Source organism: Phaenicophaeus curvirostris, chromosome 7, assembly GCF_032191515.1.
Source record: "Phaenicophaeus curvirostris isolate KB17595 chromosome 7, BPBGC_Pcur_1.0, whole genome shotgun sequence".
NCBI lineage: Eukaryota > Metazoa > Chordata > Aves > Cuculiformes > Cuculidae > Phaenicophaeus > Phaenicophaeus curvirostris.
The window spans coordinates 13,820,484-13,840,848 of NC_091398.1; the positions used below are offsets into that span (position 1 = coordinate 13,820,484).

At 44.6% G+C, this 20,365-nt stretch overlaps 2 protein-coding genes across 4 annotated transcripts in view; one reads left to right on the forward strand and one right to left on the reverse strand.

The window, feature by feature from the left end:
- On the forward strand, window positions 1-4,230 carry METTL21A (methyltransferase 21A, HSPA lysine). The gene is made up of 3 exons (XM_069860901.1): window positions 1-158; window positions 2,329-2,440; window positions 3,565-4,230. The coding sequence occupies exons 1-3, from the start codon at window positions 15-17 to the stop codon at window positions 3,960-3,962; spliced, it is 654 nt and encodes a 217-aa protein (XP_069717002.1). The 5' UTR covers window positions 1-14; the 3' UTR covers window positions 3,963-4,230.
- A 6,607-nt stretch (window positions 4,231-10,837) lies between these two features.
- Window positions 10,838-20,365, reverse strand: part of CREB1 (cAMP responsive element binding protein 1) — a 39,554-nt gene continuing 30,026 nt past the window's right edge. For 2 of the 3 annotated variants that reach the window (XM_069860898.1, XM_069860896.1), the window contains 2 exons: window positions 18,683-18,837; window positions 10,838-15,439 (listed from right to left, as the gene is read on the reverse strand). In XM_069860898.1, coding sequence (XP_069716999.1) covers window positions 15,299-15,439; window positions 18,683-18,837 — 296 coding nt within the window. In that variant the 3' untranslated portion in view covers window positions 10,838-15,298. Of the gene's footprint in view, window positions 15,444-18,682; window positions 18,838-20,365 lie in introns of all 3 variants that reach the window. The other variant, XM_069860897.1, reaches the window with a different exon arrangement.

Below are 20,365 nucleotides of genomic sequence, written 5' to 3' on the forward strand. Positions count from 1 at the left end.
CCCCGGGCCCGGGGATGGCGCTGGTGCCGCTCGGGGCGGGCGCGGGGCCGGCGCGGCAGCTGCACAGCCCCTGGAGCACCTACCGGTTCGCCGGGCGCACCGTGCGGCTGCGGCAGGACTGGCGGCGCCTCGGCGTGGCGGCCGTGGTCTGGGACGCGGTAGGGGCCGCCCCGGAGCCGCGGGGGGGGCGGGGGGGCTGGGGAGGAAAAGGCCTTAAAGATAATCCAGCGCCACCCCCGAGGCCCCATCCAGCCTGGGGGAGGCTCTCCTGCCTGCGAGGCTTTTCTTTCACAAAAAAAAACTCGCTAAGATCCCGCTCTACCTGCACCCTCTTGATACAGGAAGGAGTTACTGTGATAAAAAGTGGAATATCTTTGATTTAAGCTAAAGTAGAGTTAGGCTTCCTCTAAGGAATTGTGTTTTCTGAAAGCGAGACAGAATGCCCCTCTGGTAGCATGGCTTTTGTAGCGTGTTTGATTTCAAGCAGGGTTGGAACTGGATGATTCTTAAGGTCCTTTCCAACCAAAACTATTCTATGATTCCATGATTCCATGATTCCATGATTCCATGAAAATAAGTAATCGTATTTTTTTGAAAGGTAGACAGAATGTCCCTCTGATACCACATTTTTTATAACTTAATATGTTATAGCATATATTTATGGCTTTTTATAGCATGTTTTCTTTCAAGCGGTGTTTTCCCAGACCCTGCCCATTCTTTAGAGGTGATGACACCCTGTGTTCAGTCTGATCTGTGTGAACACGTGTCTGCTGGGATCACCTCTCTCTGCAGCCTTTCCCCATCTCCAGTGCAAGGTCAGAGCTGGCTTCAAAGCTCCAAATTAGCAGAGATTCGAGTTCACAATAACTTTAAAATTAGACCTGGGAAAGTAATAGAATGTGCATAAGACTCCTGGGAAAATTTATCCACGTGCCTGTGAGTGGGAAATCCATTCTGTCCCAGCTCCTGTCTGGCTGCACGCAATTCATAGAATCATAGAATAACCAGGTTGGAAGAGACCCACCAGATCATTGAGTCCAACCATTCCTATCAAACACTAAACCATGCCCCTTAGCACCTAGTCCACCCGTGCCTTAAACACCTCCAGGGAAGGTGAATCAACCACCTCCCTGGGCAGCCTGTTCCAGTTCCCAATGACCCTTTCTGTGAAGAATTTTTTTCCTAATGTCCAGAAATTGATGGGGATTGCACCCTCATGTAGCTCAGGCTGATAAAGGATGCTCGCTTTCTAAAACTCCCAAATGAGTTTTGGAGAGTTTATATGCCAGCAGCTTTTGTATCACTGCAAGAATTTATTTTGCAAAAAGAAATTGCTAAACTCTGCTCTACCTTCTTCCTCCCCTCGTCAGCGATGCTGGAGGACCACAAGGCAAGGGGCCACCTCAAACCCTGCACGGCCAAGGCTGATATGGAAAGTATTCTGGGTAGAGCACAGAACTGTCACCCATTTTTTAGCAGCAATGTTAGCTTAGCAGCCGTTGAGGACTGCAGATAGACTTTATCTTGGGGATAACGCCATCCGGAGTGGAGAGGTCTGTGCTGGGCCCACGGCTGCTGGTCACAGTGCAGCAATGCAAGGGCTTCTCTCTGTCCAGTCTGCAGTTACCTCTAGTAACTGTGGGACATGTCCCTGCCCATGGCAGAGGGGTTGGAACTGGATGATCCTTAAGGTCCCTTCCAGCCCAAACTATTCTATGATTCTAGTTTTAAAGACCAAGCATAGCAGTTTTAGCAAACTCCTCAAATGAAATTGGCTGTTGATCTTTCCTTGGCATGGCTTGACAGAACTTGCTATGGAGAGCGCTCCTTGTCAAGGTTTCTGTAAAATGCAACACGTTAGATACAACCAGGTAGAAATATTACTACTTTTCTTTCTCTGTGTCTTTCCTGACAGCGTACCAGTGTAGGCCTGAAACCTTTTGAAATACCATGCCAACACTGTACTCTGAATCCTTATCTGGGCTTCTGCAGTACTGTGTTCATTCACCAATATTTGCCACCCTCCACCTTTTCCTTTCCAAATGCTCCTCCTGGCTCCTATTATGTTTGGGGAATCATGAAGTAGTTTTAAGCTAGGTTGCAGCCTTCAGGGTTCATTTTCCCTTTGGCCTGTAAGAGTCTTCCATAAAACCCATAAAGGGATTCACACGTGCAGACAGGAAGCAGAGAAGAGCTGAAAAAAAGTCTTGCTGCTGACCTGCAGTTCTCGACCCTTCCCATAACCTTCTCTCTCTGTAAATCAGAAATCCTGTGTTCAGTATGACTGTAATGAGCCCTGTGCTTTATTGTCTCCGTCTCTTGGCTTAGGCTGTTGTCCTGTGTACTTATCTGGAGATGGGAGGCCTTGATCTCAGGGACCGGTCTGTGATTGAGCTGGGAGCTGGAACAGGATTGCTGGGAATAGTTGCCACGTTACTAGGTAAGAGGTTTGGTTTGGGTTTTTTTTATGTTTGCCTGTTTAAATCAATTTACAACTGTAGTAAAACTGTCACTTACACATCTGCATGCCTCGTATGGAAGTTAGCACCGAAGCTACATATATAAACTGTGGTGCTTCCTTTTTGAGTCATCTTCCTTGCTTAGAATCAGAATCACTAGGTTGGAAAAGTCCTCTGGGATCACTGAGTCCAACTATTGTTGGTAGAGCCGGCTGCGTTATTTGTTGTAGTGATGGTGCTACTGCAGTTTACTTTGTGGTGGGACCCTGTTGCCATGGCACTCAGCTCGGCAGCATTCGGTTCTGCGGCTCTTCTCCCCCAGGGAGCAATGTCGTGCTTGCAGTCTCCCTGTGGCCTTTCCCTTGTCCTCGCAGGCAGCACAGATAAAGCTACAGACAAAATACACGCTCTGAGCTTGGCATAGGCCTTGTTAGCCTATCTTGCGGGCAGGGAAACCAAGGTCTGGAGAGATTAAGTGATCTGCCTGTGATCTGTCTGTGGCTGAGGCAGGGACTGGGTACTATGTTAAATTTGTGCTAGCTGTCCTACACTAACTTTGTAATTCAAAGCTCTAGTGACTGTGGAAGGTGCCTATTGAAAAAATAAGACCAAAGCAGTTTGACAAAATGCAATTATGCCATGCAAAATCACACAGGCATAACTTTAGTCTGACCTGTGAAAGTGGCTCTCTAGCTGCCTCTGTCCTGCTGAACAAATAGGGAATTAGAGCAGGGTAATTGTAACAATCCCTGCAAATTATTCTGTTGTTACTGATGGAAAGGTAGAAAGTAACTTCTCTGCTTTCATGCACTAACAAAAAGCTCTGGAAAACACTTTTTTCCCCCCAATCCAACTTAATCTTCCTGTGCAGTACACCGTGCAGTTCACTTTATATTCTGAACTGAAGTGACGGATGAAGGGTAAGATGTAGATAGTGGGCTTTTTGCTTGTTTTGTTCTTCTGTTTCTTTGTTTGTAATCAGGCACCTCAGGGTAGTTGTTAATGTTTAACAGGAACTAAGGAGCCTGCTTGACTCAGCTCATTGTATTCCAAATGCTGTATTTATGGGCATCGACTATTTGAGACTTTACTCCTGTATCCTTAGGTGCTCGCGTTACTATCACAGACAGGGCAGTAGCACTGGAGTTCCTGGCGTCAAACGTGGAGGCCAACTTACCTTCAGAACTACGTCCGAGAGCTGTGGTGAAGGAACTGACTTGGGGAAAAGACCTGGGCAACTTCCTTCCAGGAGCATTCGACCTCATTCTGGGTGCAGACATTGTTTATCTGGAAGAAACTTTTGCAGAACTGCTTCAGACGCTGGAGCACTTGTGCTCAGAGCAAACTGTGATTCTTCTTGCCTGTCGTATCCGCTATGAACGGGATCACAAGTTCTTGAAGATGCTGAGAGGCCGTTTCTCTGTCTATGAGGTCCACTATGATTCCAGTAAGGATGTTCATATCTACAAAGCACAGAGGGGTAGTCGCAAGGAAGACTTTTGACTCTATGCTTTGTCACCGATGCTGTTCATTCCTCCCCTTGCTTCTACTCAATACACTCTCTCCTAAGCAGATCGTTGCAGTTATGTTATTTCAGTGGCTTCATTTTCTGATGGTTTTGCCTGCTCGCTCAGTCTGGTACAGCAAGGATTGTTCTGCATATCGAGCCTCTGCTTTATTTCTCAGTGGAGTTGTACAGGGTGTGCCATAAAACATCTTTTTATCTTTTCACCAAGTGTAATTTTTGAAATGGATTTAAGTTGTAGAAATCTCCAGGCATCAAAAGACCTGTTGTTTAAATTCAACACTTGCTTTCTGTGGGAAACTTAGAAATAGGTTAGAGTGGGCATTGTCCCCACCAAGTCACTTCCTTAACTCTGGAACAGTAAAAGTTGGTGAAATATAAACTATACTCCAGATCTAAATGCTTTAACCCTTCAGGCCTTTTGCATCTTAAAAGTTGAGCTAAAAGAAGCCACTTAAAGGGCAAAACCAACAAAGGCAGCTGCTATAAAGTCCTCACTGCTGATCTGAAGAGGCATAGGGAAACAAAAGAACAAGAAGGGGGGAGCAGGCTGGGAATCCACGGTGCAGAGCAAGCTAAGTTAGAGATCAGTGGTGTTTTCACCTGACTTGGAAGCATTGGGGTTGTGTCTGCAGTACCCAAGCAGTCCTGGTTCTTGGGTTGGCCTTAATGAGATAACTTTCCCTCGCAAAGATCAAGGCTTCTTGGAGCAGATACACGTGCACACTGCCAGCAGGGAAAATGAAACAAAGAGACTCAAACTGTTCTTAAAATATCAAATCAGTCTTTGACTCTCAAAGTATCGCTAAATAACTGCCTTTGTTCGTGGCTCCCTCTCGCTCTGTCTCTGGGAGCTGTTGTTTAGGAGAGGAGAGTGCTGCCCTAAGGGCTTTGTAGCCAGGGAGTATTTATTCTTGTTTTACCTGGGGCCTTGGGCCAGTGCCGAGATCTCAGCATGCTTTCTGTGTGCAGAGGTAGTTAAGACACTGTTTTAAGTAACTGATTTCATACCTTAAGCTTGTAAAAACACCTCTGTGTGTTTATTCCTCAAGATCGTATGTGAAAAACACTGCAGCCTGGAATCAGGCTCACACCAGCAGCAGCCCTCCTTCTCTTTCTAGGGATATAAGAATGAAACCGATGAAAAGAGTGAGCTAAGAGAAGACGACTATGCTTGTAAAGGCAGGAATTGCTGTAGTACTTTATCTCTACACTTTAAATTTAACTTACAAAGCCCCAGGCCAGGCTCAGGCTTTAAGCGTGGGCGTATCTCTGGCACCAGCAGCAGCAAAGACCAGCAGCTGCTTCGGTCCATGGACTCTAGGAGCTCATTATCACTTCTGCTTCCATCAGGCCTCGTAACTGGAAAAGATACAGGGGTTCTGTGGTCCAGAAGTGATGTGCAGACTAATCTGGAAATGACACATTTATCACTACAACTCCCATGAATGAGGCCCGAAGGTCTCGTAACGCATCTCTCGTGGTTTTGGATAAGTTCTGTGCTTGGCTCTGGACTCGGCCTGAGGAGTCGCAGCTCTGGAACACTTGCTGAGCACAGTATCCTCGGGAGCCACGTGGTGTCACTAAAACAGTGCTTACGCAGCTGGCTGGGAATCTGCAGTCTGAAACTACAGCTGAAATCCTTCTGAGGGAAGGGAGACACCACCTTTAACTAAAACTGGAACATGACATGAGCCTTTATGGGTCAGACGCGGCTTTTTCTGTCCTATCAACTGGCTGAGCAGCGGCTGGAAAAACTTACGGGCTCTCCCCTATCTGTGGCTCTGGTTTTCAGAGCGTGGCTATAAGTTTTCTCACTACTCCTCTTCCTTTTGGTCCCCACTCATGTTTTCTTGTCTCCAAGCTCACTGTATGTTGGGCTCCCTGCGGCTGGAGCTGGCAGAAAGCAGTTCTAGTGCTTGGGCTTGTGAGTCCAGGTGTCTTGGTTCGCACGGAGAGCCTGCGACCTGGCTGTGCCTGCCCTCACGAGAGGCTGCAGCTCGCCCTGCTGACAGCCTGAGCTGTAGAAGGGAGATGCTGAAAAAGCCTCCTTAAATAGCCAAGAATAAAGCCCAGGCTAGTACAGAATAAAGCCTAGTGCAGCAACCTACATTTTTAAGAAAGGACCTTTGCTCCAGGCCTTGCTCGAACAACAGGGAAATGTTTGTACTTTTAACACAAATGAGTTTGCATCTCTTTCTAATTGTTTAGCAGCTTTCTGTGTCTGTTTTCCTATATGGGGTCTTACAGCCCTTAGCCTTCCTGCGAGAGTGAGCAAATGCTGGAGAGACCAGGCTTGGCTTCTTTTGCTGTTGAACGGCAGCTGTGTGCAGACCCGAGACAGTAGGTTTTAAGGCTGAAACAAGAATACTGCCCATGAATAAATATTTGTGGAGAAAAATGTGAGCACCGCCCTGTGGAGAAGAACTTGGGGGTGGTGGTCGATGAGAAGCTTGACATGAGCCGACAATGTGTGCTTGCAGCCCAGAAAGCCAAATGTGTCCTGGGCTGCATCAAAAGAGGCGTGGCCAGCAGGTCAAGCCAGGGGATTCTGCCCCTCTGATCCACTCTCGTGAGACCCCACCTGGAGTACTGTGTCCAGTTCTGGAATCCTCAGCATAAGGATATGGAACTGTTGGACGGGTCCAGAGGAGGCTACATGAACGATCAGAGGTCTGGAGCACCTCCCATATCAGGACAGGCTGAGAAAGTTGGGCTTGCTCAGACTGGAGAAGGCTCCTAGGAGACCTTATAGTGACCTTCCAGTACCTGAAGGGGCTACAAGAAAGCTGGGGAGGGACTGTTCACAAAGGCTTGTGGTGATAGGACGAGGGGCAATGGGTATAAACTGGAGAGGGGCAGAGTTAGACTAGACATAAGGAAGAATTTCTTCACAGTGAGAGTGGTGAGGCACTGGCCAAGGTTGCCCAGGGAAGCTGTGGCTGCCCCATCCCGGGAGGTGTTCAAGGCCAGGCTGGAAGGGACCTTGGGCAGCCTGGTCTGGTGGGAGGTGTCCCTGCCCATGGCAGGGGGGTAGAACTGGATGGGCTTTGAGGTCCCTTCCAACCCAAACTATTCTATGATTCTGACCTGTCTGGGTGCCCCCTCCCCAGCTCAGCAAGTGGCACCCTCTCCATCTCCTTTGACTGCTGATGGGGTGTGGGTGCTCCTTTAGACTCAGGAGACCAGGCCCAGGAATATTGCTGTTAGGCCACCACCACAAGCACATTAGTTGGTTGATTTCTAAGCCACGGTGCTTAGGGGCAGGCACCTACCATGAGAAAGAAACCTGCCGCCCCATTCCTGAGGGGTAGCACTAACAGCCTCGCACACCAGGCACTGAGTGGTGACTTCTGTCTTCCCTCGCTGGGCTTTGCAGCTTTCTTGTATTCCCGTCACACTGAGCTTCAGCGCTGGAGAACCACACCAGACGTGCTGGACAGAAGCAGCAGCAGCGTTGATTGCCCAGCGAGCGAGCGGAGAGCAGCCCTCTGCAATGAGACCTGCAAACTCTGATGCCCTGACCGATCCAAGTCGTTTCTGCTCTGGTAGGAGATGCGTGCTAACGTTTCTGTGGCTCTTCGGCAGTTCCGCTGACGCCCCAGCACTTTCTGTCCCCCTGTTGATCGCAGCGCTAGAGGATTTGGCACGATTCTCCTGTGGGTGGTTCCACCTCATCAGTCCCATTTGGTCACAGATGATGTGAACTCATCTGCTGGGAAACTGTGTTTGGGTGTGGGTCCCTGAGAGGTGGGGCAATGCAGAAAAGAGTCTCTTGAGAAATAAAATACCCTAGGGAGAGGATCCAGGACACAGGGAAGTGACCAGGTAAGACGTGAACACGCCCTGAGATTGTGAAACCATCCCTGACAACGTGCCCTTCTGCAACAGAGCAAACTTCTCTAGATGTCACTGAAGCTGAAGTGATAATTGTTTAATATTAAGACATGGAGTATGAAATTCAGCTCTGTACCTTACAGACGAAGAGCTTCAAGGTCCAGCAGCTTCAGAAGAATCAGGTTTACCAACTGACCTACTGACTGCACAGGGATTTGTGCTACCAGATTCTTTCAGAGCAAAATTCAAGCCAAACTGCATTTTTATCTCGCAGACTAACCCTTGTCTGGGATTCTCCCTCCTTACCGAGATGCAGATTTCTCTGAGCAAGTATGTGAATAGCATTATGAAAATGCTCAGTTGTGAAACCCACAAAATCTCAGCCATAATAAGCTGACCTTAATCCTTACTGGAGGTGTGTTTACCTCAGTGATGAGTTTGTTTTCCTGGCTTTCCTCCCAGGGCTTGGATCCCGCCTGGCACATTACATAATCAGTTGCGATCCTTGCTCTGTTTGCTGCCTTCTGTTCTGCTCTGTTATTAACATCAGTGGTACGTGGTTTACAGGAATGCCTGCAAGTGGGGAAGGCAGCATGTTTAAACCATGACAGGGAAAAGTCCTTCACACGTTATTAAACAACAGAACTAATTGCCACCAGAACAGATACCGGAAAGCAGGTTTAAAAATGCCAGAAGTGGAAGAAAAGCTTTGTTCTTTGGGATTTAACTTCTCACTAATCTAATTCAATTTAATTAAGATTTAAAACCCTCCCCTTTGGGAAAATAAGAATACTTACAGGCCACAGATCATGAGAGGATGCCACAGCCTGCTTAAAATACGCCTCCTCCCATATTCCTGTTGAGCTGCCATTTGCCACTAAATAAGCGTAAATGGAACATCCTGCTCAAAAAAGAGACCTTGTAGAGGTTTTAAAAGCATGTTTATGTGACTGCACATAAATGTTTGTGTAAAAAGGGAGTTATGACAGTTTATACCACAAAGGTTACAGTAAGAAAAAGCACTTCTTTATGACAATAATTCACAAATTCACAAGAATCACTTTAATATACAAAGCAATTACTACCATTCTGAAACACAAAGCAGCTAATATGTACATAGTGTTAATAAAATGCATTATAACCCAGTACATTTTTTAAAACACAGATAAAGCACAAAAAAAAAAAGGTAAAAAAAAAAAGAAAAAGAAACAAAACCACAACAGGGATGTTTCTAGATTTTTGAGGAAATCTAAATAAGAATTTATTTTCCCCAAATAACGGGTTTTCATTTAGTCTTTTAAGTTCCACGAGTATGTGGAGTCAAGCTCAAATACCCTGTTCTGTGCTGACACGGTTTGGGTTAAGAATCAGAACTGAAGATGAGGTGAACTTGCTCTTTCCAGCTTATGTTACAAAGAGAGAATAATAACCCTCGCTCTGGAAGCTTCCCTGAAAAACACTGTTCAAGAACAATTTCTAATTACAAATCCAGAGCAGAAACGACTCATTTTTGAAGTGAGCAACCAATCTGTGGACGCGTCTGTGGAGGGGTTGGCTGCCAACTGCCACCTCTTGCCCTGTTCCCCATCTCATCCCTACAAGTCCATACAAGCAGCACAGTTTCAAATCTCGTACAAACTCACAGCTCTACAACTTTTTCAAATTAATGTTTTCATATAAATAAATGTCATTACACACACAAAAATATGGAGTGGCACCTGGATGAAACACAACTTGTGGAGAGCATCGGAGCACCCACAGCTCGCAGGAGTGGCCGCTGCCACCTGGCTGAAGCGCCGCCTTCCCTCTGCTCTCGCTCAGCTATCCCCTAATTTAGAGAAAATATCTAGCCAAGGTCGAGAGGGAGCGACCCCCCTGCTCCCAAGCTGTGAGTACAGTAAGCGGTTAGCTTACGGAGTGCGACCGTGGATCGTTACAGCCCACACGTGGCTCCCGAGGACAGCGGATTCCTACCTCGCGCTGCTGAAAGCGAGACCTGAACTCACCAGTTACACAGCAAGTTGAAAACAGCACTTGCAGCCCCACAACGCGGACAGGTCACTGTCTTCAGTTTGTGCTACACAAATCAGCCCGAGCTAATTTAAAGTCTTTGTAAGCCAGAGCTTAAATAAGTTTAAAAAAAACGCATTCCAAGGCAAAACACTTGAAATGCAAACCCTCCTCACCAACTGCACCTGATCCCTTTTCCCCAAAGACGTACAGGTTTAAGCCATATCCATCCACAGACCTGAACCTGTCACAAGCGCGCGGAAGGTAGGATTTCAGCACCTTGCTCTCTTCATTCTGGCTCCTACCAGACCAACTGAGCTGCCTGACACAGCCAGGTTTCTGCAAAATCAATGTCTTTCACTGCTAGCAAATTCAAAAGCTCGGGGAAACTAAGTTACCAGGCACAGCACAGAGAAACATCCATGTACTGCAAGCTTTTAGAATCTGCTCGCTGTGACAAGTTTCAGGGTTACAGATAAATTATCATTGTTCCTCCCAAAGAAAGATGGTTGTGCTTTTTTTTTTTTTTTAGTCTTTTAAAGCAAGATGACGCATTGCCAATGTACCTTTACTTCCCCATGTCAAAGAATTGGAAAGCCTTTTGATTTATTTCCTTGGAATATAGCTTGTAAAATTTGTAGCCAAGTTTCAAATTAAGGAAAGGGAAACCAAGTGACTGAAAACCACTTTGGCTTTCCTTCCATATTAACCTCCCTTTCCCACTTGGGACCACTGAACTAGTTCTGTTCTAAAAATAATTTCCCCTCCCTCCTGTACACACTGCTCTGAGACGCCACACGCTTCATTCTTTCCAGCCTTCAGAACCTCCAGTTCGGATTTCCTGCCGCCCCGCAGCAATGCTGGGTGCTACCAGCCAGGGAAACCTGCGGGGATTCAGTCGCCATGGGGCGAGGAGTGAATTTTGGGCAGGCAGCAGGGTTACAGCTGTGCCAGGAGCTGCTCGAGCAAACCCAACTGCTCTGTTTTGTTTTTTTTTTATTCTGCGGTTTTGTTTTTTTTTTTAAAAAGTGCACATTTTAATTAAACATTTACAAAGAATATAGTGTAACAAAAATAAATACATGGCCTTTTGGTTAGATCACTGGCAAATCTTACAGCACGAACCAGCTTCAGGGTGAAAAAAATGACAACAGGGTCTTAGACAGCCAGTGAAATCCTCTAGGAATTGTCACAGATTTGCAACCGCTGATAATGAACTTGCTTGATGGGGATACTTGTCTTTACATTAACCCACAAGAACAGGTTGCCCAGAGAAGCTGTGGCTGCCCCATCCCAGGAGGTGTTCAAGGCCTTGGGCAGCCTGGGCTGGTGGGAGGTGTCCCTGCCCATGGCAGGGGGTGGAACTGGATGGGCTTTAAGGTCCCTTCCAACCCAACCCATTCTATGATTCTACGATTAACTGTGTGTCATAACTTAAAAATATGTAAAAATAACAAAGCAGAGGCCAGTTTGCACTCACAGGTGACAACTCGCAGCTGCAGCCTACTGGAAGCCCAGATTTTAACAAACCTGTAGAACAAATTTAGATCAGAAACCATCAGGGCTATTTTTCCTTATTAAATCTAACTTTTTTTTTTTTTTTTTCCTGAGCTTCTTAATGATTCCAAACACCCTGCCAGTTTTCTGATCCACCTAGAAGTCCTGGAGAAGACAGTGGTCTGCAACACAAACGCCCACTACAGAAGAGCCAGACCCCACAGGAGCCTGTACAGTCCTCACGAGCTAAAATTGTGCTTTCAGATACAAGCAACGGTGCTGACAACTACCTGATTCTGGTGAAATCGCTGCCTGAATAAAAATCCATCGCCACTACCCCAGGAGGAAAGCAGAACTCTTACCAGTGGTTCCTCTAGAAAATAACACCTTAACAACCCTTCCGATTGTTTTGCCTTTGATATATAGCTGCCAAAGAGAAAAAGCACAATAGTGAATTATTCTAGGGGGCGGTGGTTGTTGTAAAAACAACTGTTTACATAATTTCCAAGATCTCCATCAATAAAAAACAAAACCAAACCTCACTAAAGCCATGAAAGATGAAATAAAATTCTTGAAAACAGGTAACTGAGAAACAGCACAAAACAAATCAGTAATAAGCGCTAGAATAATGCAGCCCAGAACTACTGGGGCGAGGGGAAGCTTTCACACGCACGCACGCATCCACACACTCAGACACACACAGAAAAGTAAAAATTTTTTCTGACCTCCATATACTATAATACTCAGCATTCCTGACTTAAAAGCTCTCAGAGCTGTAGATTATATACTGTGTGTATATATATATATATGTACATATATTATACATATGTATTTTCCAAGAATATCTAAATTAAAAGAGCACCTCTGACAATATCTTAACTGCCTGATCGGTGCTGTTGTTTTGCAAAATAATGACATTACAAAAATTATATTTCAAATCAATTCTTGTTTATTATGAACATAATGGATCTAGCCCTTTCTAACCCTCTCTTCAGGTAAACCAGGCTATCGCTTCTTGAAAACTCACAACCATAAGGTATAAAACTAACCCTCCCTCCCCCCTGCCAGCATAATTTCTGTCCTACTTCCAAGTGGCCTTAGTTTATAGAAGCCAATCACCCCAACCTCACTACATGGTAAATAACATATGAATGGGTTCCTGTGTCATATTCTTTCCCATTCTGGGTCAATATAAATAATAAAGCTTGTATGGGTAACGCTAGCCAGCCCTGCACTTGGTCTAATACTTTTATTATTGTCACTTAGAATTGCCATTAAAGACATTCGAGTCCCTAAATCCTCAGTGCAGCATATGTAAAAATAAAGATTCCTGCAGATTCGTATGTACTTTAAAATAATGAAACATTAGTTGCTAGTGACTTCTAGACTAATAAGACAACAGACTACTCGCAGACCATGCACAGACAAACCGGTGACACAGTTCTTCTCTCGCTGCCGTACAAATCTGCACCGACCCTGTATCAGAAGAACCCTGTCCAGGTACTGGTCTAGGCTCCCTGGTCCGTTCTGCTCCCGGGTTTTGTGCCGAGAGGCTGCGCCAGCGCTAGACAGTGCTCGTTACCCACCAGAGCAGCGCTCACATCACGGCCAGCCCCACACAGGTTCACTGCAAAAATTCAAGATTTTGCAAACAGATGGTTCTACAAAAGAAACGGCCTTAACGCAGCCATGTACAGCCTTCTCCACGTTTCTCAAAGCTGGAGGAACCGTTCCACAGCACCGTGTAAATTAGGCCATCATGAGCTTCATGCTTTACAAGAATGACTCCTACTTTATCAATATTTCTACTTCAGCACTAGTTCTGAAAAACTGGTAACCTTTTCTGTATTCTCTGACATTAAAAATCACACAATTTTTATACAAGCAGTGCTGAGAATTTAGGGTCTTCTTTAATTTGTATTGCTAACCTAATAAATTCATTTTCCATTAAATAAAACCATGAAAAACAACTCTCTGTGGCAGATAAAAATAGATCATTTATAAATCCCCTCAAAACCTGTGAAAATGAATTCTTTCATAATTGTGATACTTATGTTCTCTTCTCAAAATATTAACATAATTTGAAATTAGTGATAACTCTAGATTTAACAATAATGCTACAAGTTTAACCCTGCTCCTTTTAAAGTCTCTTGGAAACTGAATGCCCTCTCAAATGAGAAAACTACAACATTTAATACTGCTTAGCTGTTTGAGACTCAACTGCCCAGAGTCTTCCAAACATTCTTCGTATGACATCACATTGACCGCATAACCTTTTAGAAACTCGTGTTTGAAATTATCTTAAAAACAGGTAAACGAATGGGTAAAAAGTATTAGCTAATAATTCTCTAGGCAAGGCGTTAGTACAGACCAGATTCTTATTCCTATGTCTCTATACGTGAGAGTTTGCACTCCATCAAATGACCCAAGTTATATCAACAGGCTGGTTTCAGAGGGCCAGTAAACAAACTGCACATGATTCTTATTGACACATTCTTTTTGACGATTTCTTGACATTCTTTTTTTGGTTCTTTTTGAGCACGATTCCATTTAAGTCCTAATGCTTAATACAGAGTTGCTTTTAAATATGAACTACCTTTTTAACAGGGTAAATCTGGGAAAGAACACATTTCCTCAGTGCACATAAAAAAACGGATCTTGCAAACATCTGAGGCACATAAGTAATTTTACTCACAGGAATAAATTAATTGGTAAACCTGATCCTTTACATGAAAAACATCCTCTGAATAAATTAAGAATTTAGCTAGCCTGGCCAGGTTCAAATAATTAACACTGTCTCTTTCAAAAGAGAAGCTGAATATTTGTGTTTGAAGTCCTCTTCAGTATTTGAGGACACCCTGGTAGCTGTCACACTGCAATTGAATTTCTGCATGGAAGGCAGCCTCAAAGTCTGGAAAAGAATGTAGCAAACCAGGCAGATGTTTCCATTGAGTGCAATAATTTCCATTACGTAACATAGTGGTAGGGAAATAGAAATAAACCTCATCGCTTAAGAGTACCTGGGGCACAAACTGTACTGTTATCAGGGAGCATGGCCACACTTCAACTGCTTAGTTGTTCTGCACACAAATACGCGCTGCTCACGTGTTACCCTTGCTTACTACGTGGCTGTTTTCTAAATGTCATGATTGTATTTTTTTGTTTTATTCTGAATTTCTTTCCCATCCAAATATCATTTCCCAACCAATATCCTGTGAAGTCGGTGTTTGCTTTTTACGCGTTCAGAACACTGAACACACTTGCACACATTAAGCTTCGAAAAGCAACAACTGACCAGTGAAGTTCATTTCAATGCACTTGTTTCTGAGGCATGGAGCCGTTCCCACTAGTCCAGGAGGGCTCAGTACACCTTACAAATCAAAGCCCCTCCTGGGCTAGCTTGGCAAAGGTATTTATCTCCACACCAAGACCATGACAGTGAAGCGCCTTTCCTTTGGCATGTGCCACTCAGCTGTGTATATTCTATAGTTCGTAATGAATCTGTGAAACCAATTTGGCAACCATTGCTTCTTCATTGCACCATGTATGCTCCACGGGTGTGGCCCACGGTTCTCGGGACCAAGAGGCTGGGGTGCTTCTGTCTCTAAGGCAATGGAAAATGCTCAGCACAAATTCTTGAAATCATTACAAAAGGACCCTCCCCACCCTAACTTCCCAAGTGACCACTGTTACTCCTTGAAGAGGATGGGGAGACAAGAAAGAAGCCTGTTCTTCTTCATGCCGAGACTGATGAAGAAAATAATCTTGTTCAGGGAGAAGAGGAGGCAAGTACTTGAACATTCACAGTTTGATGCAAAGCACAGATGAAGTATATTCTGTAGTTGCTTCAGGCAGTTTTGCGCATAGAAAAAAAGAAATGTTTAGAAAATAAAAAGTTTACTTTGTCTTTCTGTGTATAGCCAGCACCAGTCTCTATCCCACCTGGACAAATGGTATTTGGAATCCAAAATTAATCTGATTTGTGGCAGTAAAGGTCCTTAAGTGCTTTCAACTCCTCAATCAGTGTCTTGTTTTGGTTTTCAAGCACAGCCACTCGATTTTCTAGACATTTCACATACTCCTTTTTCTTCCTGCGACACTCACGTGCTGCCTCCCTGCAAAGCAAAAAAGGCCATTCAAATCCAGAACAATTACTTGCAGACGTGAGCTACGCAGCCGTTAAGTCAAACCTTTACCTCGTACTGCCATTTATAGAATACGATGTATTGTTAAGAAATGCAAGTTAGGGAAAAAAGGTTGAATTTGTAACCATTGTTTCTCACAAATCACACACACACACACACACAAGATCCTCAGATAATTCCAACAAGAAGATCCCATTAAGTCAGCACCAATAAAATCCTGCTTCTGCGAGAAAAGGATCCTACTCAGTGAACAAAATTCAGATTGTATCAGAAACAGCGTGGCCAGCAGGACCAGGGAAGTGATTGTGTCCCTGTACGCAGCATCAGCGAGGCTGCACCTCGAATCCTGTGTTTAGTTTTGGGCTCCTCACTACAAAAAGGACACTGAAGGGCTGAGGTGTGTCCAGACAAGGGCAACAAAGCTGGTGAAGGGGCTTGAGAACAAATCTTACAAGCAGCAGCTGAGGGTTGTTTAGCCTGGGGAAAAGGAGGCTGAGGGGCGACCTTTGCACTGTCTACAATTTCCTGCAGGGAGGTGGGTGTTGGTGTCTTCTCCCAAGTAACAAGTGATAGGATAAGAGGAAATGGCTTTAAGTGGCACCAGGGGAGGTTCAGATTAGATATCAGGAAAAGTTTCATCATGTAAAAGGTTATCAGGCTTCCCAGGGAGCTGGCTGAGTCACCATCCCTGGAGGTATTTAGAAAGATGGGTAGACGTGCTTAGGGATATGGTTTAGAAGTCGACAGGTACAGTTTGACTCAGATGATCTCAAAGGTCTTTTCCAACCAAATGATTCTATGTATTTGGTCTCTGCATCACCGTAATGATAACATAAATGGCTCAAACAAAAAAATCACAAAATAAACAGCAGCAACCATGTAATTATTGTCTGCTGTGCCGAAAACACGGCAGTGTTAATGTGCTGAGGGAGATCTTGAGACAAACTTAAGCCTTGCCTGTAAAGATTGAGCTGCCTGTAGGTAACCTGGTAACAGACTAAGGACACCAATGAAAAGCACCTGAAAGGTGTTAATGTGCTGCTGAGCATCCTGAAGGTAGCAACAACAAGGCCAAGGCTGTTATCGCAGTCATGGTACTGATCTGCAAAGTAAGCACAAGGCTAAAGGCCACAGGTGGGAGGGAGCCAAGGCAGAGGGCTCTGCTCCTGCAGCACAGCAACTCAGAGCAGCACATGGCAGAGATATGGACACGTCCACGCTTGTTTGCCCCAAAACTTTAGTAAAAAGCAGAGCAGCTTTAAAAGGAGAGTCTGAGTGTCCGCTCATTGCAAATCCTGCACAGAGTGGTGATACAGCCACTGCTCTGGGAAATGAGCAGACAAAACTGAACTTGGTGGTTCTGCTTACTAGATAAAGAGTAGTTGAGGTACTAGGTAAAAAAGAATGCCTGTTCCAGGACCTGGCTGGTAGGAAGACTCTAGAAGTAATTTTTGAAACTTAGCTCTGCAAATAAGACAGGATGTAAAAAAACTAGTTTGTAAGACCTGAGAGGATTCAGGTATCCATCTGACACCCCTACAAATACAATTTCACATGCTTGCTTCAGTGCTCCATGTTCAGCATTTAGAATTTAAGTCATTTTGGGCTGTTACTTGTGTCACCAGAAGATTAAGTACTACTGGATCAGAAAGTGCCTCCCAGTGGAGACAGACAAACCTGCCTTCTTGGGTGACAGCTTTTCTCTCTTTCTGTGATATCTGTGCCAGCTTGGGCTATATATTATGCTACCTCAGGTCTGTGTGAATTAGTTATTCATTATGAACAGCTCTGGTTATACTGAATTACAAGAGAGCTTTTAAAATGTAAAATTTACACAGAAAATTTGCACAACAATATCTATGAATATTTACACTATAATCCTCCAGTAAGTACCACCTCACCATCTGCCTCTCTATATCCCTTTCTCCTGCTTTGCTATGGAGTCTAGACTTGCAAATACCTATTAAGCAGGCAGGCTTAAAGCACCACATGCAACATGATACTGTTGCAAAAGCTGTCAATTTGACTGAAGTCAGGGTAATTCCCCATTGTTTTTCTTAGCTTTCCCAGATACAAACCCTTTCTTTTGCTGGAATAAGACTCCTGACTAAATAAGGGGATTCAGAATGCTAATTAATTTTTTCTCAAATGCAGAGCCTGAAAGGGTGATATCCACCATTCACTGATACCAGAAAAATACATAAAAAGGGGAGATGGGTGACACTGTACAGAAACCTTTTCAAAAAGTGAACTCTGCTGTTCAGCATAATTTACTTCATCAAAGTCCCTCAGAGAAGCATTTGGTCCGCTCATGTGAGTTTCTATTGTGATCACAGCCTAACAAGCAGCACAAGACAAATGCACCTGTGCAAGGCAACAGTTTTTTCAGACGGACTGATGAAATAAACAGTGCTTTTATGGGGACTCCCTTCCTCAGAGGGGAGGGAAGTGCTGCTAGTTTCCCAGTATAACACACAGGCTCAAATCTGCAGATGGTATTCAAGCTTGGTGTGATGGGGCAGCTCAGACCCACACCCTCCCCCTCCCACGTCCAACTTCTCTCTGATTCTTCCTTCACTGCCTCCACCGAACCCCGCCTCAGCAGGCTTGGCTGCTCCTCCTTACATCACATCCTACAGGGTCAAATCTCCTCTCTCTCACTCTCAGCCCCTCTGCTGCCACTACAGGCTCCACAAGTCCTCAAAAGGAGTAGCTGCTCATTTAGGCTTCCCTTGAGACTTTCTGCCTCTGGAGGCCAAAACCCACAAGTCAAGCAGCTAAAGAGAACAAGTGGAACAATTAAGAAAGCACTTGTGAAGAGTGTGGGTGGGCCAGCAGCAAGGAGAATGCGTACGGAAGGCTAAGGTAAATAATCCAAGAAAGGAAACTACAGGAATGTGTTAAAAAATCAACCCACCTCTGTTTTTAAGAACTTATTTGCAGTCGTACAAGTCTCTCACCAAAGACTTTTCTCCTTATGGCAACAAATTAATTCACACACCTCAGAAAATGAGTCTGGCACCATTAATTATGGTTTCATCGTCACAATTCATGGCATTGCAGATGTGCTTCTTTGCTTTGCATCTTTAAATCAAGGCAAATTCTTCATAAAGCATTTAATAAAATTATTATGAAAGATCAGGATTCTTAGCGTTTAACATTCTAATTCTATGCAGAGCTGACTTGGAAAAAAAGTGATCTAAATGTACGTGCCTGTTCTTCATTAGACGCACTTCTCTCTTCCGCGCGGCCTCTTCTGCTGGCTGGGTTGGAAGTGCTGGAGAAGACGCCATGACTACGCCTGGTGCAATGGTGCTGGTAGGGGCGGTGCGAATCTGGTAGGTCTGCACATCTCCTGAGGCAGCTGAAAGACACAAGGGAACTTCATGTCAGTTTGGTGACAACACTGTTAAACAAGGTGTGAAGAGCACCTCGTCATCTCTCTAACCACAGACTCTGGGCTACAGTACAGCAGGGATGACCATCATCTGGGTCATCACTGCCATCTCAGTCTTAGTTTGTTAATACATGCAAGGTTTGGGGCATTCTGGAATCCTCAACATAAGAAGGATATGGAGATGTTGGAATGAGTCCAGAGGAGGCCACAGGGATGATCCGAGGGTTGGAGCACTTTCCATATGAGGACAGGCTGAGAAAGTTGGGGTTGCTCAGCCTGGAGAAGAGAAGGCTCCAAGGAGACCTTATAGCGACCTTCCAGTACCTGAAGGGGCTACAAGAAAGCTGGGGAGGGACTGTTCACAAAGGCTTGTGGTGATAGGACGAGGGGCAATGGGTATAAACTTGAGAGGGGCAGAGTTAGACTAGACATAAGGAAGAATTTCTTCACAGTGAGAGTGGTGAGGCACTGGCCAAGGTTGCCCAGGGAAGCTGTGGCTGCCCCATCCCTGGAGGTGTTCAAGGCCAGGCTGGAAGGGACCTTGGGCAGTCTGGTGTGGTGGGAGGTGTTCCTGCCCATGGCAGGGGAGGTGGAACTGGATGGGCTTTAAGGTCCCTTCCAACCCAAACCATCTACGATTCTGTGATTCCTGCTGAAGAAGTGTTCACTTGTGCTTGATAACTTCATTTGTGTGTGTCCTTCTTCCTCTTTTAGTACACCTCTTTTTACTTCTCTTCTTGTTGGGCAGTTTTAGCAGTTTTAAGAAGATGAAGAATGGCAAAAAGCACCTCTAGCTATGCTCCAAAAGTCTGGTGCAAAAGGAGAGACTACATGTGCAAAGTATTTGGCACAGAAAAAAAGGGTGTAAAAATTTACTCCAAGACAGACAGTGCACGCTAGGTGGCCAATACCACTACTTCTCTAGAATGAACAAGGACTTGGGTTTCATTTGTTTACTTATTGTAATCTAGAAGTGTGTTATATTTGTCTGAGCTTGTAAATAAATATACCACCTAAAGAACTCACGTGTCCTTAAGAACACAACAACCAGCAGATCAACGTAACACCAGTATTTTTCTTGGCTATGTATTTTCACTGATGCCTGGAGACCTCTTCACTGGATAATTATCAAATCACTGGCTTTACACTCATAAAAGCAGGGGTACATTTTTCTTTTATTTTTAATAAACCAAAACATTATTTTAAAACAATAAAAACTACCAACTTATTCTAAGTTGAAGTAGCTCTGCTTGCTTTAAGTGGAGGGCTAGAACAAATGATTGCTTAAAGCACTTTCTTAAATTATTCTATGATTCTAAGACTCAATGATTAAGTACTCAGTCACTACTTACAAAAGCCACAGAAGGAAGAAACTATGACCTGTAACTTAAAAGGGGAAAAACATACTAATAAATTAAAGTGTCCGTATAGAAAGAAACTATCAACCAACCTTGTTTCTTAACTTTAACGCTTCGCTGTAAATTTACTATTGTTG